The 24,971-nt window shown below is 45.9% G+C and overlaps 1 protein-coding gene across 3 annotated transcripts in view; it reads right to left on the bottom strand.

Moving 5' to 3' along the window:
• Loxhd1 (lipoxygenase homology PLAT domains 1) overlaps positions 1-24,971 on the bottom strand; it is a 137,767-nt gene that overhangs the window by 72,893 nt on the left and 39,903 nt on the right. For all 3 annotated transcript variants that reach the window (XM_077792369.1, XM_026414511.2, XM_026414512.2), the window contains exons 7-16: positions 23,741-23,864; positions 21,175-21,425; positions 16,541-16,676; positions 15,839-15,999; positions 14,764-14,850; positions 14,229-14,364; positions 6,931-7,085; positions 4,549-4,709; positions 2,016-2,092; positions 85-281 (exon numbers count right to left, since the gene is read on the bottom strand). In XM_077792369.1, coding sequence (XP_077648495.1) covers positions 85-281; positions 2,016-2,092; positions 4,549-4,709; positions 6,931-7,085; positions 14,229-14,364; positions 14,764-14,850; positions 15,839-15,999; positions 16,541-16,676; positions 21,175-21,425; positions 23,741-23,864 — 1,485 coding nt within the window. The remainder of the gene's footprint in view (positions 1-84; positions 282-2,015; positions 2,093-4,548; positions 4,710-6,930; positions 7,086-14,228; positions 14,365-14,763; positions 14,851-15,838; positions 16,000-16,540; positions 16,677-21,174; positions 21,426-23,740; positions 23,865-24,971) is intronic.

The following is a 24,971-nucleotide window of genomic DNA, read 5'->3' as shown; positions in this document are numbered from 1 at the left end:
CACGAGTGTGTACATGTACATGCATGTAGATACCTATGTGATCATGGGTGGATGATGTCACTCAACCTTGGGAAGGACACTTACAGTCCCAATGTTCAGGGTCTCCAGGGTAAATTCGTCCACCCGGCCACGTTCAAAATAGTCTTTGAGGTTATTGTCAGAGACGAGAAGAACTTGCTTGATGGTGTCAGATTTATCCCCGTAGAGTTTGATGTAGACCTTGGAATCTGTGCTGGCTCCAGAGACATCCCCAGTCTTCACGCTGATGTGATAACGGAAATCTGAGCAGTTCAAGGCAGGGGGAGAGAGAGGGGAGGTTAGTGCAGGTCAGAGGGCAAGGAACAGGGCCCCTGGGACAGAATGGAAGTCTGTGGTCGGGGGAGACACGAGCTGTGAGTCAAGAACCCAGGTCCTATGACTCGGGGCAGGAGCTCCCTTCATCTCTGTGGAGCCCTCTCATCTTGCAATAACAGAATTTTAATAGGTACCCTGCCTGCTCCAGAGGGGTAAATGCTGAGAACAGGAAAGGCAATTGCAAACCACAGACCAGAGTACCAAAACTGAAGACAAAAGGATGTCCAGCAATCACGTGGTCCAGCATCTCCTCTGATGGATGAGGAAACCAATGCAGTTGGTTGACAGTGTTGAGCATACCAGGCACACAGCATTATGGCTAGGAATGCTCATCCCAGTTTCCTGGGCAAGGAATTGGTGCAAGATGGTGACATTTAAGAAGTCACCAACCTGGAGTGAAATCTTGCTATGGACCTAAATAAAGCCCCCTGCTGTTAACTGGACCCATGTGGATGTGACTTTGTTTTATCACCCAGAAAGGTCTGCATTGCCTGGGTGCAAGGATGAAACCCCCAAGGAAAAGGTGAGTCCTGGGATAACATGAGCCAAGATCCATAGTTCTCCAGGTGCGCTTCAGGTGTGTTTTGGGGAAAGGAGAAGCAGCATTGAGGGTAAATGAAACCATCTCCAAGGCTTGCACTCAAGACTTGGGGTCTTCCCACTGGGAAAACAGGGTTGGAGAAAAAGAGCTGAGTCCAACTTTCTGGGGGCCAGCCCTGCAGCCTGGCCAGGCCTGGTCCAGACCAGTCCACTAGGAACATCCAAGTGCACTTGTCCTTGCTTAAAGCTATACCAGGAGCTAGAAGAGCTCTTCCTTATGCCAGGTTCCATCTAAACCCTATCAAAGACTCTCACTGGGAAAGCAGGAGGTGAGGTCCTGTCCACAGGGCAGGACAGGAGGCTGCTGGAGGAGGAAGAGCAGTGATGTAAGACAGCTACATCCTGGGCACTTGTGCCAGCTCCATCCCTGACTGTAGGCCTGGTGTACAGGGGGTGGGAGTGTCCCTTACCACAGTCGAGGGTCTCTTAAGTCCTATAATTCTGAGCCCAGATACTGGACACTACAGTTCCATCTTTCTGATCTGGCCTTAGGAAAGGTCAGATATAACCCTCTAGCTCCTCCGGACTTCAGTACCCCATCTAAAGAACGAATAGCATCAGTTCCACCTTCCTTTGGGGATATTGCAAATGAGACAGAAATAATAACCAGGAGGTGTTGCTATTGTTAGGATTCAGGGATAAGGTTCTTTTAAATGTTGTCTTGAGCTCATGATGAAACACCAGCACTTGAAGGAATATCACCAGTGAGGAAAACCCTAAGGCTTCTGGGAGGAAACAGTTATGAACACAGTCCTCATCTGCAGTCCCTTCAAAATGTGACTCTCCTCTCCAGGGCACGGCCAGGGCACATTAGCTGGTGTAATTGATCTTGCTATTCTGTTCACCCAAATGCATTTAGGGCCTCACACCTGTGGCCACAAAGGGACAGCACCAAAGGACATTCCAGGCATTTCCAGCCCCTCCCTCATGGCCACTCCTCTCCACCTCCCCAACGCTGCCTCCTTGAAATGTTCTCTCGAAGGGCTCACTTCTGCCCAGCCGGAGGAGGGCACCCATCCTGCCAAGGGCACACCCACCGCCCAGTCATCAGGACAACTCACTCTTGAGTGTGGCATTGCTGTCACTGGGCAGCAACTCTCGGACCAGCTGCCCATCATCCTTATCCTTGTCCAGCCACCTGGTGGGCAAACAGGACGAGATCAGTGCTTTGAGAGGGGCAGGCAGACGCCCCAGCCATCACACCAGTCACCAGGGAGGTCAGAGCTTTGAATTGAGCAAAGAAAAGTGGGTCCAGAGGGGCTCCCAACAGAGACAGCATCCCCCCCAGACTGGTGAAGGAGGACTTCCTGGAGCAGGTGCCAGCTGGATGTGGCTGAGACCAGAAGGAGGGCGGAGTGTGCCAGGAGAAGGAGGAGGAGGAGCATCCCAAAGGGATCAGCATGCCGATGAAGCCGGGAGGCGATGGCCACAGGATGTAGGCCCTTGGCGCTCACAGTAAAAGGCATTGTTATCCTCAGAAAACCCCCACCTCTTTTTCTGAGAGGGTTCTGTGTGCCTAGCCCTGTGCTAAGAGCTCTGAGCTGGGAGAAGGCAGGACACTGAGACAAACAAGACCCAGCCCAGGCTGTGGAGAGCCTGCGTGGGCTAAGGAGACAGGATGGGCTGCGTGCAGCACTGGAGATAAGGTGAAGATGGTGCTGGAGCAGGTGAGTGCTGGAGGAGTTAGAGGAGAAGGTGGGCTCAAGGGGAGGCCGCTGGATCTGCATCTTCCAGGGTGAGTGAGATTGGCCTTTGAGAAGCTGGTTCTGTGCCCTTTGGGGTTTGACAGCTGTCATGCATCACTATGTCACAGTGAGCCATGGCCCAGCTCTCTGCTGTCATTGGACTACCCACCTGGGAAATGCCTTTCCCAGTGCCCAGGGAGCCCAGTCTGGTTGGTGATCTGGGGCTCACGGCAGCAGAATAGACAGCCTCAGTGTTCTCTGGGGTATTTGGAAACCAACACATTGGCTCTGGACCAAAAGAGCATCTAACTTTATGTCTTGGTATTTATTTCACAGCCCACCCCTAGTGTACTCCAGAGAGATGCAATTCCTGGGCCACAGAGTCCCGGAAGGAAGTGGGGGCATTGCTACCCCATAGCCCTTCTGATGTGGACCTTGGGCCACTGGGAACTGTCATCTTTTCTGCTCACGTGCCACCTTGTCTCAGGGACAACAGAGGCAACACTGTGGTCTCTGCCATCCCTTCTCTCTCAACCTCCCTCCCCAATCTCATGGTCTTCCATTCCCTTGGGACCTTGTGGTCAGGTGGCTCTGAGCTAACCTTATAATGACAGAAGGCAGCTCAGCTATTGCACTTCCACCGACCTTGGTGCTATGATCCCAGAGCACTAGAGAAACAGGAGAGTCCAAAACGGGCAGATTCATGAAGGAAACCTGAGCATAGATAAGGGGCATTTGGGGACACAGACCTGCCAGCTAGAGCCCCTAAATTGATCCATGGGACCTCCCTTTCTGCTTGTCAGGCTGGGGTCACTCTGGCAACTCCCATAGCCACGGAGTCTACAGAGGAGAAAAGGCTAGGAGCAGCCTGGCCACACATTTGCAGAGGGGAAGGATGGAAGGCCAGCAGGCCTCCCCTACCCCCCACACTCCCCACACCCCCACTCCCACATCCCCCACACACACTCCCCACGGGAAATCCCATCAGCTTTCCCTTCCCTTCCATTGATCCATCCCCAGCCTCTCCCAATGGTAAAAGGAAACCATGACTCGTCATCTCATTTCTACCTAAATATTTGCAGTATATAAATAGATATTTTTTTTAAAAAATGCTGTTTCCTTTTGGCTTCAAATGCTCCAGCCCAGTTTCACAGTGAGATGTTGCTAAATGAATAAGTCAATCTGTTGGGGGCTTCATTACTCTTCTCCTGGGTGTGAGTGTGCGTGGGTGTGCGCGCATGCATGCACACACACACACACACACACACACACACACACACCTGCCCTAGCTCAATGCTTCCTGATCCTGGCAGATCAGCTGAGGAGAGAGGCAACTTGGGGATCAGGCCCCAAGCTAATCCTACTGGGTGCACCTCCTGCCATGGCTCCAGGGGAATGCAAAGGACCACCTTGCTCAGAGACTTCTGGAAGTCAACAGGAACCCAAGTGGCTATGTAAGAAATCCAAATGCTTCAGAAAAAGAAAACGGGAAAAGAAGCTTTACTGGCTCACAAGCTGGGGAAAGGAAATGCCGACAAGCAAGATGGCTTGAAAAGATGTCAACTGGGAAAAGATGTGGTCGGAAGGCTATTTAAACAAAAGCACACCGTAAATTCAAAAGCTTAAGTCAGCACGCAATTAATTGTTTCCAGTAGCTCTCATTTAAATTCAGAAATTGTCAACTTTTATTATAAGAAAATATCAACATTTGACACTTAAATGGAGAAAATTAGAAGTGCACCTGGACACCCTGCCCCCGCAGTGGTGGGTGGGATGTGGGACTCTTCCCCCCACGACAGCCTTAAGCCACTGTTTTGCTCCCTGGTCCTGGCAGTAGAGTTGGGTCCCCTCCACACTCAGGGAGCAGAGCCTAAGCTGGAGAAAACGCGAGCAGATGGGACTCAGGTACCTGAGACACGGGAACTCCACGTTGTCACTCTCGGGCTGCCCCTCCTCTCTCAGCAGCACCCGTTCCAGGTACCAGCCGCTCCCTGGGCCCTTGCCGTCATGTCTGATCCTCACCCGCCTCACCTTCCTCATGGTGACAGACTCGATGGTGAACTCATCGGCCTTCAGGGAGGGAAGGACAGCCGGGTCAGTTGGGATCAGTTGGATGGTGGCTACCCAGGACCAAACACCAAAGGGAGACACACACCCAGAAATCGGAGAAGGCAGAGCTGACAGGTGGGCTTACTGGTCTTTCAGAGGTGGAGAACAGACTTCACTCCTCTCCCAATTTCTCCTGCTGAAACTATTGTACCATGTCAAGTTCCCTACAACCGAAATCTGATTTTTTTTTTTTTTTTGGCTAAATCATGGCCATTCCCTACAATCTCTTTTTAAAAGGCAGCTTCCCCTAGGAATACAAATATGTGAAGCTGTTATCAGTCCCTAGCTATTCTAAAGAGGGGGATGATTAGAACTGATTGGGAGAACCAAGTGGTCTGGCCAATTTTGAAGTCTTTCCTGCCACTGAGACACAGCAACAATAAAGGGAATGGGGAGTTTTTAGGTCTAGAGGAGGATACGTGGGAGTTACGGACAGAGATGTCAGAAGATGTAGGAGGAGAAGAGTGGAGAAAAATGTGGGTGGGTGGGAACGAGAGAAAAATGTAAGACTGCAAGGGAAGGCAAGGCAGCCCACCTCCTCTCCCCAGATGCCCTGCCCCCCCCAACAACAGCCTGCTCAGAGAATCTTTGCCCATAGCCAGGATCTAAGAACTAAGCCAACTTGGATTGGCCTCACAACAGGCCTCCACGCTCCTCCCAGGGTCCATCCTGTCCTGACTGTTATAGTTGGGGTCTGGAATGTTCCCAGAGGCTTGTGCGTTGAAGACATGGTCCCCAGCAGGTGGTACTGTTGGGAGGTGGTGGATATTTTAGGAGGTGGGACCTAGGGGGAAGGTCACTGGGGGCGTGCCTTGAAGGGCATATTTTGTCCCTGGATTCTCCTCTCTTCCCAGCCACCATGAAGTAAGCAGCATTGCCCTACCACAGGTTCCCTGTCATGATGCTCTGCCTCATCACAGGCCCATAGCAAGAGCACCACACAATCATGGATTGAAACCTCTGAAACTGTGATCCATAATACATCTTTCTTGTTTTAAATGGATTTCTGTCTGGTATTTTGTCACAGCCATGGAAAGCTGACTGACACGCACCAAGGAAGGGGTGGCAGAGGAAGGAGACTGGGTGAAGGCTTCTGCAGTTGCCCCTTTGCCTGTGAGCTCACTAGCGCCTCACTTCATCTGCAGCAATGATTTTACTGAGCATCAACTGTGTGCTTTGGGGCAGGTCTGAGGGGCATTACAACAACCATTCCTAACCTCACAAGGCCAGCCACAGGTAGGCATCCTTTCCCTCATTTTAGGAGGAGGAAAAGGAGGCACAGAGGAATGGAGTGGTTGGCTCACGGCTTGTTTGCCCCTTACCTGCCTGCCTCTTTCCCCACTGCTTCATAAGCCCTCCCCATAAACTCACTGAGTGCATGGGGTGACAGGGAATACTGACAACAGTTGTAAAAAGGTTGGGAGCAGAGCCCTGTTCTCCCACTCCCATGCCTAGTGGCTTTCTTGGTTTCTTTTTCACAAAGGACTTTGAAGGAGATGTCCCCACTGGTCTTAGTGGAGAATGTAGAGTTTCCGCGTTGGCCTTAGATGCCCGACTTTCCCCCAGCCTGAGTTCACTAGTGCCACACAGAGGCCCAGAATCCTTCTCCCCTGTCCTTCCTGGAGGTAAGAAAGGTACTGCTCTCCCTCCCCTCTTCTCAAAGCTTAGGGGTGAGGAGGGAGCTACAGCCTCTAGGGTGGCTCTCCAGATCCTAGCTGCATTGTCCTAGGAGCTTGGTAGGTGTCATGCATGTTAGTGAATCACAGCCGGAATGCTCAGGGACCAAATAAGCCAGGCACTGCTTGGCTCCTCCCGGGACTCCCCAGTCCCCCATTCTCCCCATTTAGAGAGAGGCTATTTGGTGGCTGAAGTCCCAATATCAGTCATTGACTCTATTTTAAAAGAACAGGGAAGCCAGGTGCAATGGCGCACACCTATAATCCCAGCAGCTCAGGAGACTGAGGCAGGAGGACCATAGGTTCAGAGCCAGCCTCAGTAAAAGCAAGGCACCTAGCAACTCAGTGAGACCTGTCTCTAAATAAAATACAAAATAGGGTTGGGGATGTGGCTCAGTGGTTGAGTGCTCTGGGTTGAATCCCCAGTACCAAAAAAAAAAAAAAAAAAAAGAGTGGGGAAGATAAAAGAAGGGAAACCAGTCGGGAGGGGAGGGGAGGCAACTTACACTGCCCTTCTCAAAGAGGTCGGTGTTATTCCTGCAGTTATACAGCAGCCGCTCCCCGGTGTCCCCCACATCACCATAAAGGCAGAGATAGACGTTGGCATCAGTCCCCGCACCTTCGAGTTCCCCTGTGCATACCGTCACTCGGTACCGGACCACTGGCAGGAAGAGAGGGAGGGAGAGAGGTTCCATTGGCTGACAAGCCCAGCACCCACTTCTAAGGTCTGCCTCCTTCTCTCCTCCCAGCTCTCACCTGGGCTGAGATTGCTCCTATCCACAGCTATCTAAGTCCTGCTGCAATGAACCAGGCAAGAGCCAGCTCATCCCCAAGACCCTTGGCCTCGACACACCAGACAGACACAGTCCCGGCCAAACATCGGAATCCCTGAAAAACTTTCATAAGAATTCAGATTCCTGAGCCCCTCTATTTCCAAAGATAGGACTCCTAAAACTGAATTGTTTGTGACTCCCTCAGGGGACTCTGATGGAACTGGCCAGTGTTCAGGGATGGTTCTGGTTCAAACATTTTGGCCCTTGATTCATTGGATCCAGGAAACCTTTAGGATGTTCTCCAATTCATATGTGTCCTGTCCTCTGAAGGAAGATGGCTTTTACCTTATGAACCCCAACTGAGGCTTCCCCTTCTCTTCAGAACCCTCCAGCACTGAGGACGTGCCAGGAAGTGAAGAAGAGAGAAAGTCACCAAATGCAGTCACAGCGGGAAGGACAATGGCCTTTTCCAACACTGAAAAGGCACCATGGGGGAGGTGCACCTGTCTCCCCAAATGTGTCAAGATGCCATTTACACAACAATACTAGTGCAAGAGAAAGAAGAAGGGAACAAACCTGTATTGTAGCAGTTTGGGGATGCTACTGAAATTAAGTTGATATTAATCTGAACTCAATTGTTTTTTGAGTTAAGATGTTAATTGTAATTTCCTGGGCAATGACAAAGAAAACAACCCAAAGAATGCATAGTAAAAGAAACAACAAGGAAAGATAAAACGATGTTCTATAAAATATCTATTTAATACCAAAAAAGGAAATACCATGGAAATACAGAAAACAGCAAGATGGTAGATATAAATCCTACTGTATCCACAATTACATTAAATGTAAATGGACTTAGCATTTCGATCAAAAGGCAGAGTGTGGTGGTCGTCCTGCAGAGATGGGATGGGTCTGCCCGCCCCAGATTTGCTTGGACATTAAAGCTGAGGAGGTACACATGGGCCAAGAGCAAACGTAAGATGTATTAGTCACACAATGAGGAGTTCTTAGGAGAGCTTGACAGGCTCCCACGAAGGTCCAAAAATAGTTTGAGGCATCAGGGAGATTGGGGTTTTATGAAAACTAGGTGCAGAGATGAAGGCCTAGATCAGGGCTTATGTGATTTCCACCTTTCACCAGTGCCAAGGGACAAAGGATCTAGGCTTTCTTATCAGCTCACCTAGATATCAGGCAGAAAGGGAAAAATGAAGTGATGTAACTTGAAAGCTATTAGAATTCAAATAACAATAACAAAATTGAACTGTTTATTATACAGTGATTTGTAAGATGGAAAATGGACCTGACTATTATCTACCAAGGAACACACTTTGGATTCAAAGACATAGGTAGGTCAAAAGTAAAAACATCCACCAAATGGGCTCAAAAAGAATCAGACAGTCTGAATAGACTTATAACAAGCAAAAAGGTTAAATCCCTAATCAAAAAATTACACACGAAGAAAAGCCCATGCCCAGAAGCCTTTACCACTGAATTCTACCATAAATTCAAACAACACCTATTCTTCTCAAACTCTTGCCAAAATGGAAGAGCAGTCAACACTTCCCAACTCGTTTGATGAGGCCAGCATTACGCTGTTACCAAAACTGACAAAGACTTTGCATGAAAAGAAAATTATAAACCAATATCTTTTATGAATCCAGATGCAAAAGTCTTCAACAAAATACTGGCAAACCATGTCCAGCAACATATAAAAAGAATTATGCACTGTGACAACATAGAATTTATCTCAGAGATGCAAATTGGTTTGACTTCTGAAAATTAATTAATGTATTATATCATACCAATAGAATAAAAAAAATCACATGGTCATGCAAAAAAAGCATTTGACAACATCTCACACCCTTTCTTAATAAAAGTCATTGACAAAACAGAAACAAAGGCAACTTCAACTCATGAAGTTCTTCTGTGACATCACACCCAATGGTGAAAGACTGGATGCTCTCCCCCAAGATCAGGAATAGGACAAGAGTGTCCGCTCTCACCACTTCCACACATCCAACATGGTACTGGAGGTTTGGGGCAAGGCAGTGAGGCAAGTAAAGTACACAGGGATCCGGGTTGAAAATAAAAAGTAAAATCACAACTATTCACAGATGTAGGATCATGTATTAGGAAAGTCACTAAAAACTGTTAGAACTAACAGATGAATTCAGTCAGCGAAATTATAGAATTCAAGATCAATATACCTAAATCAATTGTATTTCTATTCTCTAGCAATAAAACTTCCCAGGCCAAACATTTTCATTCACAAAAACATCAAAAAGAATAAAATATTTATGAATAAATTTAATAAAACAAGTGAAATATATATTCTGTATATTCTTTTGGGTGGGAGGGATGGGGGTACCAAGGATTAGACTTAGGGGTCTCCACCACTGAGCCACATCCCCAGCCCTATTTTGTATTTTATTTAGAGACAGGGTCTCACTGAGTTGCTTAGTTCTTCACTTTTGCTGAGGCTGGCTTTGAACTTGTGATCCTCCTGTCTCAGCCTCTCAAGTCACTGGGGTTATAGGCATGGGCCACCATGCCTGGCTGTGAAATATATATTCTCTGAAAACTACAAAATACTGTTGAAATAAATTAAAGATTTCAATTCATGGGCATGGAAACATCCTGTATCCATAGATTTTAAGATCTCACATTGTCAAAATGTCAATACCCCCAAACTGGTGAACAGATTCAACGTAATCCCAGTGGACTTTGGACTTTCTAAAATTCACATAGAATTGCAAGGGAACCCAGAATAACCAAAACATTCCTGAAAAAGAATAATGAAGGAGAATAACAAGTGTTGGTAAAGATGTGGAGAAATGGGAACTCTCTTTGATTACCAGTGAGAATATAAAATGGTATAACTTTTTAAAAGGCAGTTCAGTAGTGCCTTAAAAAGTAAACCAAAGAGTAACTATAAGACCAAGCCCTCCTACTCCTAACTACATGCCCAAGAGAATGGAAAACAGGTCCACACAAATCTTGTATATAAATGTTCATGCCACTATTATTCATAATAACTGAAAGGTGGAAACCTAAATGCTCATGAACACATAAATGTGTTACATTCATACAATGGAATATTATTCAGCAAATAAGAAGAAATGAAATTCTAATACGTGCTACAATACGGATGAACCTTGAAAACATGCTAATTAAAAGAAGTTAAACGCAAGAGTTCATATGGTATAATTCCATTTCCATGAAATGTCCAGAATGGGTAAATCTATAGAGACAGAGTGTTTGTCAGAGACTGAAGGGAAAGGTGGAGAAATGGGATGACCCCTAATTGGTATGAAATTTCTTTTAAGGGAGAGGAAATTGTTCTGGAGGCAGTGATGATGGCTGGGTGACTGTATCAATGTACTGACGACCATTGCCTTGTACAGGCAAATTGTATGACACATGCATTTTATCTCAATAAAGCTGTTTTAGAAATGGACCCTACTCATTGGCCATCCATCTAAAATGAGTTTGGAATTATATTAGGAAGGAGACAAGCCACCAGGATGTTTAATTCAATGCCCAACTTAGGTTTTCAGTAATGTACCCATTTCTATTTGGAGACATAGACATATTTGAAAGATAAATTGGACCACTAAACAGGTGTGTACACAAGGAAACAGTTATGTATGTAGCAAAAACACTGTTAGAAAAAAAGGGGAAGAATCATTGTATCCGAGACCTGCCTTGAGAACAGCAGGCATAAGGAGACACTTAAACCATGAGTTAAAGTCCAAGGAAAACCCACCCCTGCCAGCTCGCAGGGCCACAGCCTTCAAAACCCAACCAGCGCTGGCCCCTCTAATCGACCCCTGACAATCCAAAGCTGTGCACCCTGCATCTTCAGCCTTTGGATGAGTGAAGGTGAGTCTTTGTGTTCCGCTGTCACGCTGTGCTAACACTAAGAGGAATGATCTGCACTGACCAGAGTGAAAACCAGAAAGTAGAAACCTGAGGGACAAAAGAGAAGGAAAGACCCGGATGCCAGCCTCCCCTCCCATCAGAATTTTGATGAAGGCCAGTTCTACAGTTTTAACTCTATGGATTAGGCAATTCCCAGAAGCCAAATGAGGAGGGAATTTAGAAATTCTTCTGCCTAGGAATTCCAGCCCCCTTTGTTTGGGACCTCCAAGGTCCATTCAATTGGAAGTCCTTGGAGGTCCTCCCTCTCTGCAGGGGTCCCCTGGGGCCCAAGGGCCACAGAGGTCCCAAAATTTCCTGGTGAGAAGTCTGTGGACGATTAAGAACAATTGCATTGCTTGCATCAGCAGTGAAAGACTTTAAACACATGGGTAAGTACCAGAAACCTCTTGTACTTTAATTTAAAAATTACAGCTCAGTCTGATTAACGAGAAGCGACTCGTTTGGCACTCAAGTCCAGTGCCCTCTCATCAGCAGTGTCTAATCACAGTGGAAAATGCTGATCTCATTGATGTCGCTGCCTCCTGGGGCTCCCGAGGGAAAGGCAAGGTGGAAATAAACTGTGAGCTGCTCTGCATGTTTTGTCCATGTCTCCTGGTCTGCGTTAATCAGCATGATCACTCCCCAAAGCCTCTCGGCTCCCAGGCATGGTATTAATTGCTGATTTGGCTGGCCATTATTTTATAAGTAAACTGGGGACACACAACTCCAAACTCAGAATTGATTTTAAATTGGTATTTACTCAATGTACATGAGTTCAAGACTCCGCACCCCAGGGCTTCCCGGGAATCCTGGTACATTATTCATCACACGCTGGTAGCAACTGAGGAAGGGGGATATTTTGGCCATCAGCTCTGTTGAGTGCTACAAAGAAGCATCCAGACCAGAAAAGGAGATCTGGACAAGGACATAGGTGTATTCCAAGCACCAGAGAAATACCAGTGGGTGGAAACAGGAGTTGGGGATTTGAGTCGGTAGGGGCTCCAAAGAACTGCCAAGAACCCCTGGAAGATGTCAAACTGCCTTTACAAGCAGGGCAGGCAGCCTCAGCCCAGGCTAATCACCAGATTTTTTTTTCCACATTAAAATAGTTCTTTAATAGAATCACAGAAGACAAAAACTAAATAACAGCCATTAGAGTAGAAGGCCTGGCTCAGATGCCACTTTATCTGCAAAGTTTAATCCCAACTGCCTGGGCAGGAAGTTTACCTCTTGCTGTATCTAGACAACATTCACGAACCAAAGATAGGAGGAGGGACAGATACAGAAATCAAAATCGTGGAAGGTGAGAGCCACGGAAAAGGGGCACATGCCTTGGCCTGGCGGTTCTCAAAGTGTGGTTCCCCAGGGGCAGCATTGCCATTACCTAGGGATGGGTGAGACAAGCACATTCTCAGGCCCCACTGCAGACCCACTGAATCAGAAACTCTCAGTGGGACCCCACAATCTGTGTTTCGACAAGCCCCCAGATGAGAATGCCCTGAAGTTTGAGAACACCTGGAGAAGAGGTGGTGGATCAGAGCTATAGGTAACACCACAGAAGGCTCAGGAATGAAAGCACCAGGTAACTTTAGAAGCAGAGACTGCAGAACTCATATCATGAGAATGGTTAGAAGGCTTTGGAAAAGCAGTTAGGTCCCACGAGGCCCTCCCAGTTCTTCACACCTACCTACAAGCTCAATTCTGGTGCACAAAGTGGATAGCTCAGGTAAGAACAGGAGCATCTCTGCCCTGGTGGGCTACATATGATATAACGTCCCAACTGGAGCATATGGTATTATCATATTCACAGAAAGATTATAGCCTTGTTTCCAAAGCAAACCACTATTGAATATGAAAAGGCAGAAGTGGTGTCTTGGAATAGTCACTGAACCAGGAATCAAAGACCTGTTCTAGGTCTCACTCTGTCTCTAACCAACTATGTGATCATAGCAAGAACTTCCTCAATTCTTCATCAGACGAGTATAAGGGGCTTTGAACACAAATATTCTATAGTCATATATTTAATTAAAAATGAAGAAACCATAAAACAGAGGAAACTTGTTACTAATTATAAGTATTGCCTAATTAGACTAACAGACTGGATGATCTCATTTGAGATATTTGCTATTTGGAGATGCAAACACACAAACACACACACACACACACACACACACACACTTAGCATTTAACTCTAATATCAAATAACTTCAACAAATACAGAGGGCGCTTCTAGTGCATGTGTCTATGCAGAGTGCTCATAAGTACCACATGATCACCCGTGAACTGATGTTTCTGCAATATTTAGTAGGGTTACTAGAACCATGGGTGACATTGTTTTCTGTATGTTCTTAGCTTTTTGTGATTTTGCAATATTACTTTACTATTGAAAAGATTAACAACTGCCACAAAGATAACAAACATGCTATCTTACATGTCAGTTCTGATCAGTTGGTAGTGTCTGTTGAATTGCTATATTGATGGCTGCAAAGCTCATCTCAGATTCAATGAGAGAGAATGTCATGTCACTTAGTAGTGTCTGCCATGGGAAAAGGACAGAACATGTGCTGATTATTTGCCAACACTCTGCTACTATAACCTAGAGGCAAAATGACTTCCCTTTGGCTCTGTGAATGTGGTTGCTAGACTCTAAATTAAGTCCCTCTCCTACCAGCCTCAAATAGAGATAGAGGCTCATCGGGTAGCAGCCAAGCATGGCTGCAAGAATCCACATCCAGCCTTCCTTTGGGGGAATCAGTCTCTGCATTTCATAATTTGAAGGGAATAAAAAGACACTTCCTTTAACTTCAAGGCAGCTCTGGAGAAGTACTGTTTAGAGCAGAGTCTTCTCACCCTCCCATGGCCAGCCTGAAGACCCGAAGACCTCCCCTCCCTCCCCAACACACCCATCATGGTCGAGTGGGAGCAACAAGCCTTGAAGGTGGCTCCTTCAAGCCTGTCTTGAAGCTGGGAACTTCAGAACCCACTCTGGCAGTCAGAGGGGTCCTGATGACGCAGAGTGGACAACACTATCAGTTCAGTTCAAGTGTCCCTTGGCACACCAAGTAGAAGGTCCACGGCCTCCCCCAGGATGGGCAGTGATCAGTACTTACTGCCCATGATCCTCCGCACGGTTGGGCCCTCTGCGGTCATTTCCCTCACAATCTCATTGTCATCTTCGTTGGCGTCCAGCCAGCGATTGCAATTGAAGTTATACTTGTCCTTATTCAGAGTGTTCATCAGGGTCATCTAAAATGAAGTTCCAGGGTGAGCAGGTGACTTTCAGGTAGCAGAGTCTCTCACCCATGCCCCGAAGTCACCATTCTGCTATCTCATCTCAGAAAGGCCAAGGCCATCTCCTGGAGAGGACCCTTGCGGAAGGCGGAGAGACAGGTTAATATTTCTCCCCCTGGTCCCCTAGAGACCTACACTTGCCTAGCATATGGGTAACTGGGACAGATATGCAGGCCCCATGGGCGCCCGAGCATTTTCTCAGTCTGCTTTGGAAGGTTTCTCCCCAGCCATCTGGAAGTACCTGTGGCCCATGTCCACGCTTCTCCACTTCTATTTCCAATAGAGAGTAAACTTACAGTCACAAAGAGGGACAATTCTGATTCCTCTCCCAACCCTCAAGGTGGTGCATCTCACCCTTTCTAAATGCCATCCAGAACCAGGACTCCTTCTATCGTGCCATGCTCGAAGCTTATAAAATCTGCCGAGATCTGGGAGCTCAATCTGTGTCGAGAAATGAACAGGTCTGAGCAGGCATGGCTGGGGAAATGCCTGTCTCCTCACAGCCGGCCATGGGAGCTGTTTCTCCCTCGAGAGGATGAATGGGCTTCCAGTCCTCCCCCAATACCCTCATTCCTCTCCTGTTCCTGGTAGCCAAAGGCCCATGGGGGAGAGACAGCCATGTAAAACTGAGGTTCAGTCTGGGCTGGTGAAACGGAACGAAAATAACTGACCCACAGTGGGATGCAGCCTAAAGAAAACCTTCCAAGCAATAACATTCCAGTAACAAAATCTATATGACAGCCCTGCAAATTAGCACAGGCCCACAGCCCCAGGACTCCACTGGGCAGTGGAACAGACAAAAAGATCAATACCAAAGCCATGCCCTTTCCCTAGGGGCTCAAATCTGGCAGGAAAGACAAATACATAAAGAGCAATGAATCGAGTGTTAGAATAAGGCACCAATGGGGTTCTCCGAGGGAAGACGGCAAATTACAAATTATTCCTACCAAAAGGTCAAAGCCACACTTCAGTGGGGTGAGGGGGGACCCTTGTTCTAGTTACATATGTACTGGAAAGTTTTAAAGCTGCATTTCCCTTCAAATGCCCTGAAATTCAGACTTTTCCTTAAATTTGACCCTTCCTGTCCAATTCAGCCCATATGGGATGATCTAACACTCACTGTGCTCGGGGTCTCTATTCTATCCCCCAGTCACTCAATTCTTAGATGCTCAAAACCATTCATTCCATCCTTGTTCCCCCTGGCTTGATTCCTACAGTCTCAGAAGAAGGGCAGATCTAAACTGTCTCCCTTTCACTCCCTTGCCTATAAATCATCACATGTGTCACCCCTTGCCGGGGGCGGGGGTAAACTCTCCATTTCGTCTTCAAACTTGGTTGACAACGAATCTGGCTTAGAAAATCAGATTCTCTGAATACCTGCCACATCCTTCCTCCTTTCCCCACCCACCTCACCACAGTTCTCTCCTACCCTAAACTTCTCGATGACACCTGGTTTGAACCACTTGTTGTTGGGATTCAGGAGAATCTCATCTGTCCGCCCCTTCTGTCCATAAATCTGGATGAAGATGGGAGAGTTGGTACCAGCCTTCTTCAGGTCCGTGGTCCAGACCCACAGGGACCAAGGAAATTCTGCAAGACAGATCAAGGTGCACCATAAACATCAACTGAAGGGTTTTCAGGTTACCAGTAGGAAAGAGGAGAGAAAATGATCACGACCGAACAGCAGGTGACAGGCAAGTGTGTCCCACTCTCAGAAACCCAGTATAAGAAGGGCTATATTTAGAAAGCTGAGGATTCCTGCTATTAAAAATAGAGTTCTTCCATGTCTTTTTTACAGACAAAGCCTACTGGTGGTAAATCCTACTGGTGGTATGTCTTAAATGGTGGAAGAATTGACTCCGCCCACCCTCCCTGGTATATTCAGAGTGCACTAGAGTGAATCCCTCAGTTTAACCCCTAGCCACTTCTCCAATCTGGGGACCTGGAGTCAGTCTTAGTTCCAGGTGTGTGACGTTGTATGGTCTGTACCTTGTAGAACTGAGTCCCCTAAAGGATTCTTTCCCAGTCTCTGTAGAGGAGAATTGAGAAGCAGGCGTGGACCCCTTCAAAGCCTTTGACAGTGTTCTGACATCCTGGTATTGCTGGAAGATTCTGGGGCTCTTGTACTTACTCTTCAGCCGCTTCTTCCTGAGAGACACCATCTCATAGAGCTGCCTCTCGATCAGCCCATCTGCCTTCTTCTCATCCAGCCATTTGCTGCAGGGGAAGGTTTGCTGGATGCCAGTGAAGGGGCACAGAATCACCACCTGGGAGGGCAGAGCGCCAGTGAAGGGAAGATACGGGAAAGAGGGGAAGGGCGTCCTGGGGGGACCTGCTCACAAAGCTCACCAGCCCCCTCAACCCAAGGGAAGGGATGTCTGTGTTAGGACCTTCCATGAATGCCACTTCTGCTGTCTCATTAAATCTGTGATTGAGAAAGACCTCCTCCAATGAGTCTTCCAGAGTAGGTGTCGTCCATCCTCCAATCTCCTAGCTCAGCTCTCAAGCCTGTTCCTCTGTATGCAACACCCTCTTGAACACCCTACTTCTGTATGTTTGTCATGAAATCTTGGCTAATCTGAACCAAATGACCAAGACTACCCAATTAATTCCCTGTAATTGTTTGTAGGAAGAAGGCAAATCACAGGAAAGCTAATTAATATCTGGAATTGAATACAAACCCAGCTGCCCTATTGCAGGCTGTGTCCTCACTTGGGCCTCTCACCTACATCTCCATCACTGCCCACACTCTGGAGTCATTTATTTAAAACCCAAAGTCTAACCAGCTCAGGCTCCTCACATTGTGGATAGTCAAAGGAATGTTCCTGGCACCCTGTAGAATCTTCTCTCAACAAAGAAATTTTGACTATTCATATTACTAAATTCCAAGCTTTACCCTGTTTTAAATTTGAAGTCTATATGACTCTCCCATGGGTCAACTATTTTGACTAATCACTGTCTTAGTATTTATTCCTTAGCTGGTATTTGTGTGTGTGTATGTGTGTGTGAGTATGTGTGTGTTGGTTAGTTTGTTTTTCTCAATATGATAGCAAATTCTAACTTCTTTAACTTGAATTTTTACCCTTAAATATACCCAGGTACCTCTGAGAGTTCACCTAATCCTCATTATCTGAGCATCATGATGAACCTTAACTTGTAAGAAGCACCAAGGGGAGGGGAGCTTACAGATGGGGTGGGGAACTGCATACCTCCTCATTCTCCCAGAGAATCACTTCTCCCTGGAGATTGTGCCAGTGAAGGGGCACAGAGGCAGCTCCCTTAAACATTTTACTAACGTATTGGCAGCTAATATAATCCACCCCCATATTCATTCAACAGATGGGAAAGCTGAGGTCCAGAAAGGAGAATAAAATATCCAAGTTTGTACAGTTAGGGGCAGAAAAGAAATATAAATGCTTCTAGCCCTAATTATCAGTTTGGGTCTTTTCCATCCTTACTACAAATCTCAGAATTATTATTTTTGGCTGAGGTCCACAGGGATTTGTAACTTCACTCCATCTTTGATGCGGAAGATTCTATATAACCACATATTCAGAACTGCACTCATACTTAGACAAAGTTGGAAGGCACCTATGCAGGGTACTCTGGGGGCATAGAAAGGTCTAATTTTTATAAAATTTACTTATAAGTCTTTCTTCTGAACGAATCCCAGAGTTGTCACCTCCTAGTTTACTCTTCAATTGTGCTCTGGTTATTACATGTGTGTGTGAGTTGGTTAGTTTTGGGTTTTTTTCAACATGATAGCCAACTTCTGAAAGCCTGATGTGTCTCCTCACCTCTTGGGGTTCCCCTGAACATAGGTACAACCATATAAAATGCTTAAAATAGTAAAAGTTTGAGTGCTTGAAAGTGCTTGTTAAAAGTTTGACTTCTGGACTAGGTAGTCCAGAAAAACTGGTAGAATGAAAGCCCTCACCATTGCAAATACACACATACTGGATAAAGAACATGAAATTTCATTTTATGTATATTGGTGAGCCATGGATTTACAGGAAGCCATAAGAGCCAGCAGAATTCAGAGCATTCAATGCTGAGGTCTGTCCTGCCCTGGAGGAAGACCAAGAGACAAAGAAATTAACAGTCACACATGGCAGCACATGGTAGGACCTGAGAAGAACTTGCAAAGTGGAGGATCTAGTGGAGGATTGGAAACACATGTGAACAGAAGCACTTCAAGGAGCTGCTCCCTTAGATGAAAGGTAGGTAGGGGAAATCTGCAAAGGGAAGCCTGCCTCCTCTGCCTTTGCTCAGAAAAGAAAATAATAATAGTCTCCCCTAGGAATCAGTTACCACGAGCCTGGTTATTGGACGGGTAACAAATACATACCTAGACATATTGAAGAGACGTACCAGATGCCAAAGACAAAGAGAAGATCTCAAGAGCAACAAGAGACAAAAGATCCATAATAGCAATTAGACTAATGGAAGCCAGAAGATATCAGGAGAAGAGAATCATCTTAGAATTCTATATCCTAAAATTGTCTTTCAATAGTGAGGATGGAAGAAAAACATTTTTCAAATGAACAAAGTTTACCAACAATAGTCCTTTATCAAAAGAACTCCTACAGAATGTACTGCAGGAAGGAAAAATTTGATACCACACATAAGGTCTGAAATGCAAGAAGCAGCAGCAAGCAAACCAGCAAGGAGGTAGATAGATCTGAACTAATCCACGCTATCTAATGTGTGGATTTTAAAATAATGCCAAATAAAGATAAAATTCTAGGAAAAAAACAGCATGAAATTTAGATATGGGGTTGTTAGCATTTAGTGATTTTTAAGGTGCTTTTATTTCCCAAGAAGAGAGGAGACATATTAATTAAATTTAGGGTTTGTCATATTAAATGTGCATGGGAAAACCACCCAAATGGGATATTACAATTTGGATGTCCCACCAAAACTTACATTGAACTTTCATCCCCACTGTAAGGTTAAAGGTAGAACTTAATGCAGTTATAGTGTTTAAAGGTGGGACTGTGGGGAGGTAATCAAGTGAGGCTGTAAGGGTGGGGGCCTAATCCAATGGGACCATAGCTCGATAAGAGGAGGAAAGACCTTAACTAAGACCCTCTGTCTCTCCCCGTGATGCCTCCCACCATGTCATGGCCCAGCAAGAAGGTCCTCACCAGATGCTAAGCAGATATTGAGGCCAGACTCTTGGGCTTCCAAATCATGAGCTAAATAAATTGTAAATTTATTTTGTAAAAAAATTTTCTTTTACCCAGTCTATGGTAGCAACATAAAACACACTAAGTTGCAGGGGTTGGGCAGGGGAACAGTCCATCTAGAAGAAATATTTTAAAAAAATAAAATAAACAGTAAATGTAAGACAGATATAGCTACAATTATAGTAAGTATAAATGAACTAAATTGGCCAATTAAAAGATGGATCCTATCAGACTAGATAATGGCAAAGATTGAATTCTCTAGGAGGCTATAATACTTCTATGCCTAAAAACACAGTCCCAAACTATACCAAGCAGAAATTATCAGTTGTAGAAGGAGAAATTGAAACATCACAACTGAAGTGGGAAATTTTAACACATCTTTCTTGGTAATTGATAGATTAAGCAGAAAAAGATGTCAGTAAGTACATAAAAGATTCAAATAACCAAAGTAACCTATTCAATTTAATAAAATAAAGATTTTAAACCTAACTCTTAGAAAATTATACACAAATTGAGCATGTACTGTAAAGTAAATCGCAACAATTTTTTTAAAAAATGGAATCACACAGTGTTTTCTAGATAAAATAATACTAATTATACTCCAACAAAGATAATTTTTAAAATGAAACATTCTAGGATTCAAACCAGTTAAGGACTATGTGATAAATGAAAATTCAAGGTCAATGCCACTTAAGAACATTCAAAGAAAAATTACACACTAAATGTCAGCAAGTCAATTCTAAAAGTATACAAAAATTATAAAATTGCAATCCATTATCACTAAGTTTGGCCTGTAGAAGAAAGCAAGAATTTTACATAAAAGGATACATGAATGGCCAATAAAGAAATAAGATGATGTTCAATCTCAGTAGTAATCACAAAAATAAAAATTAAAACTGCCATAAAATCATTTGACAACTTCCAGGTAAAGATCAAAACAATTGCAAGTGTTGACAAGGATGCATGGAACAAAATGTCTCTTCTGTGTGACTGAGAGGACAGCAAAGAAGCACAAATACTTTGGAAAACAATCTGGAATATTCTGGGAAAAAAAAAAACTGTCCTGTAAAGCTGAAGATTCCCTTGCCAAATGACCTAGAACTTCTGTCCTGAGAAACTCTTGCGCTATATCCATAGTGGCAAAAATCAAGAAACAGCCACAGATTATATAATGGAAAAATTGAACAATAAATTATAACCCATATTTTACTTTGAATATATATACATATTCTTCAACATATAAATATTCCACAATACAAACATATCTTTAAGATGGTCGTTGATTGAGGGGTTTATAATCTGAAGTGAAAGTACCATCCCCAGAAGCAGGATGGTCTATAACCACCAACTGAGCCCTCTGGCTAACCTACCCTGTTTGGAGAACAGCCCCCATTCCTGACCACCAGGAAGACAAGCTGGATGGACATGTGACCACCCAAAATGCCCAATGAAAGGGACTGCCCATGTGCTCTGTAACTGGTCCAGAGGAAGTAGGAAGTAGTGTACAGGTTCGAGTTTGCACTCACAAGTTAAAGGGGGTTGGATCAAGAAAAGCTACATGGAATCCTCCTCTTACCTTCTCACAGTACCAGCCTCTGTTGACACCCACGTTGCCGTGCCCAATGGAGACCCGGCTCAGGGGGCTGAGCAGGGCAGCCAGCTCAATGTGGAAGATATCCGTGCGGCCCCTGTCAAACACACCGCCCTCCAGGAAGATTTTCCCGCTGTTCTTATTTCCTCTGGCCCCATACATGACCAAGTAGATTTTGGATTTGGTCCCAGCTCCCCGGATATCCCCCGTGAAGACGGTGACAATGTAGGTGATAGCTGGTGTGCAAACAGGAGAAAAGGGTTCAACGTGAGTTGCAGTATGTCATCCCCCTTCTTCCCTCCTGCCCACAACACCCTAGCATGCCCATCTTCCATATAGCTCGTGTCCCCTCATGTCCTCCTCCCTTGGACCATGCCCGATGTCCCTCTCAACCTCATTTCATCATTTCAGGGTCTGTATGTCAGTGTATGTGAGTTTGAGAATAAACCGTGTCTATTATTACAGGAAACTGCCAGTGCTGATCATAAGAAACCAACAAAGGGGAGGAGGATCCTGGGCTGGCTAAGAATAATACTAATTATTGATGTTAATTACCATGTGTACCTTATGAATAGCTGTCACATGGCTTCTGTTATGTCTAATCTAATTATAATAGCGCCACTAATGGAGATTTATATCCTGAGCCATCTGATTCATTTAACTTGCTGTTTTGCCAATAACTTAAAAACACAACTTTTGGTAGAGGGCACCACTGTCCTCGTTCATCACCTAATTGGTGGGAGGGGGAGGTTTGGGGGAGAGGGGGACAATGTTTGGGCCATATTGAGTTTGCATCAGTCAGGAGGCATTGGGAGGAGGTGGAATTTTGGGGAAGAGACAGCGAGGAGAGTTAAACTCTTAAATGAGGAAGAGTGAGAGAAAACACCAAAGGCAAACATTTGGGCAGGAAGTTCTACTGAGATCGGGCCTAGGGTCATTCATTCTATTCTGGGATCTAAGGCAATTGGCATTTTAGGCTTTTGATTCCTTCACCCACCCCTTACCTGACCCTACCCCACACCCTCATCCAATGACGTTCGAGAAATAAAACTCCCAAACTTCTTTGGAAGAGAACACACAGACTTCCTTGGGCACCGTTCCTTTACACAGATGCACCTTCTTTGGATTGACAAGCATTTATCCAGCGCTCAGAGTGCTTACTAGACACCAGGCCTTCAGGAATACATGAAGATAGACAGGGAAGGCCACTGATCTAAAACAGAGTGGGTCTCAGCTTCATTGCCCCAAGGCACATGGGTGAATGGCATTCTCCTACCAGATGTAGTTCCATGGCCTGGTTATGGGAATTTCCAGCGACTGCATTTCTCCTCTTTCTCCATCACTGGGAGACAAGGAATGGTAACGCAGTCCATAAGATCGCAGGGATCTGTCCTAGTGCACAGTTTTCAGTACATCTGACTCCTGCAAGCCGTAGCCACCCAAGCCTGTGCAAAAGCAGGATGAGATGATGCAGTCCAGGGAGGTCAAGGAGACTCAGAAGTGACTGGGAGTGGGAATTTGAAAAACAGAGAAAAGATAACAGTCATTACAAGCAGAGGAGAAAGCAGCTTTGGAAGACAAAGGAAGAAAAAGGGTAAGGAGAGTAAAGCAAGCCAGCGAGTCCCCTGTGTGAGCACCAGAAAGGGAAAGAGCCAAAGGTTTCACGGATGCGCTGTGGGGAGAGGGAAGTGTTGGAAGATTCTGCTGAGAAGATAAACTGGAACCAAATGGTGGAGCAATGTGCATATTACACGACAGAGTGTGGACTTCATCTCTGTGCAGGGGCGAGCCCTGGAGGCTTTTGCAGCAGAAGGTGTTCTCAGATGTGCATGACATTGATATCCTGGAACACTCATGACCTCCTCAGCCATGCTGGGACTTGGAGGCTTTTTGTGAAATTCACAGTGGGTAAGACCTTAGGAGGCAGACCAAGTACCAACCTAGATAGGTTCCTTAACTTCTACAGGCCTCAGTTTTCCCAATTGTGACATGAGGATGATAAAATTCCTATATCATAGTGTTGCTATGAGGATTGAAAGAAACTAGGTGGGCCAAGTGGCTAGAGGGCCTGGCATATAGAAAGCACTTCATATTAGAAGGAGTTAAAACTAAATTAGCTGGGCATAGTTGTGCATGCCAATAATTCCATGTGAGGAGAGGCTGAGGCAGGAGGATCACAAATCTGAGGCTAGCCTGGGTAACTTAGGAAGGCCCTGTCTCAAAATAAAATTTTAAAAGGGCTGGGCATGTAGCTCACTGGTAGAACATTTGCCTAGCATGGGTTCAACCCCCTTCCACACATACACATGTAAATCAAGTGTGCACACATCAGAAGTGGGTAACTTCCCCTACTCAGGGGCTTTGCTCCAGCTCCTTTGGTATGAACAGAGCCTCATGTTTGCAGCCCAAGGGGACAAAACATTTTCAGGAGCAGGAGAAATACTGTCTGGCCCCTGCTGGATCACACACCTCCAAACCTGCAGGTGTGAACACTGACTCTCAGGCAGAAAGTGGAATATTAGCCAATGGGGGCTCAGCTTTCCAGTTCTACCTGTGGTCTCAGCTCCGCCCACTAAGATATCCCTTTGGATTTTGCCATCATCTTCATCCAGGGCCAGCCAGCGGTTGAGGGGGAAGTCATATTTCCTTTTGTTCCCAATATCTTCAATGACAATCTGGGAAGGAAAAGAGGAAGGAATGAGATGAAGAGGTGCACCAAGTCCTCCAGTCACTGAGGGTACGGAAAGAATGCACTCTTGTCTCCTCATGGCCCAGGAAAAGCTCATCACAGGACGCAGCTGTCGCCCCGAAACCTCACAAAAACCATACAAGGATGACTGCCAATCACCCCCTGCTGAATCCCAAGCCACTGTCCCTCCATTCATTGCTGCAGGGCATTTTTGAAAATTGAGCTAAGAAACATGGCAGGAAGTGCCCTGAGAGCTGAGACGAAGGACTGGAAGCCAGGATTTCAGGCCGGAGGCGAGGCTCTGATCCTAACTGGGATAAAGCAGAGTTAAAGCAGAGGGCACAGAGGAGCCTAGAATCTGGTGATCAGGTCAGCCACTGACAGTGTGATGAATGGAAATGGCCATCCAGGAACTTCCCAAAGGGACTGCCACGTGAGCCTGGCTGGTGAGGCTGAGGGACTGGGGGGCCTCCCAAAATGTGCCTGGAGGACCCACCTGTTAAATAAGGCAGGAGAGAGAGAAGCACCCTTCTCAGTGAATGATGGAAACACCCATGTGTGTGTGGGAGAGAGAGAGGGGGAGAGAAGGAGAGGCAGAAAGGAAAAAAGAGAGAGAGAAAGAGAGAGAGAGAGAAAAGCAATGACCTAATAAAAAGCAAGAGCCATTATAGACTCAAAGAACATTCTCCGCTTGCCAACAAGCCCACAGGCATGGCTGGCCTTCTGAGAGCTGAGAAGGGAAGTGCAGGCCATGAGCTAGTCCCTGGAGGACAGATGATGCCAGGAAGGGCCTGTCCATAGTGGTGCCAACCATATTCTGTGATGGTGGGACATGCCAGCATCACAAGGCAAGTCCTCCTGATGTGAAAGCCAAGAAGGATGAAATCCCCACAGAGACGGGGAGGGAAAAGATGAAGTTCCGAACAGGGGTCATTCCCTCCCTGTTCTTCTCAGATGGTTCACAGGCACCCCGAAATGATGGTGAGCCATGCAGACCTCGCTTCTTCCTGCACGGGCTAAGAACATCTGGGCGACCGTGTGAAGTCCATCTTGGAGTCCCTGTGTGTAGACTGGTGGGGAGGGTCAGCTGTCA

This window comes from Urocitellus parryii, chromosome 13 (genome assembly GCF_045843805.1).
Source record: "Urocitellus parryii isolate mUroPar1 chromosome 13, mUroPar1.hap1, whole genome shotgun sequence".
In the NCBI taxonomy this organism is placed as follows: Eukaryota; Metazoa; Chordata; class Mammalia; order Rodentia; family Sciuridae; genus Urocitellus; species Urocitellus parryii.
The sequence above is the reverse complement of the archived record's forward strand: the minus strand, read 5'-3'. Positions and strand labels throughout refer to the sequence as shown.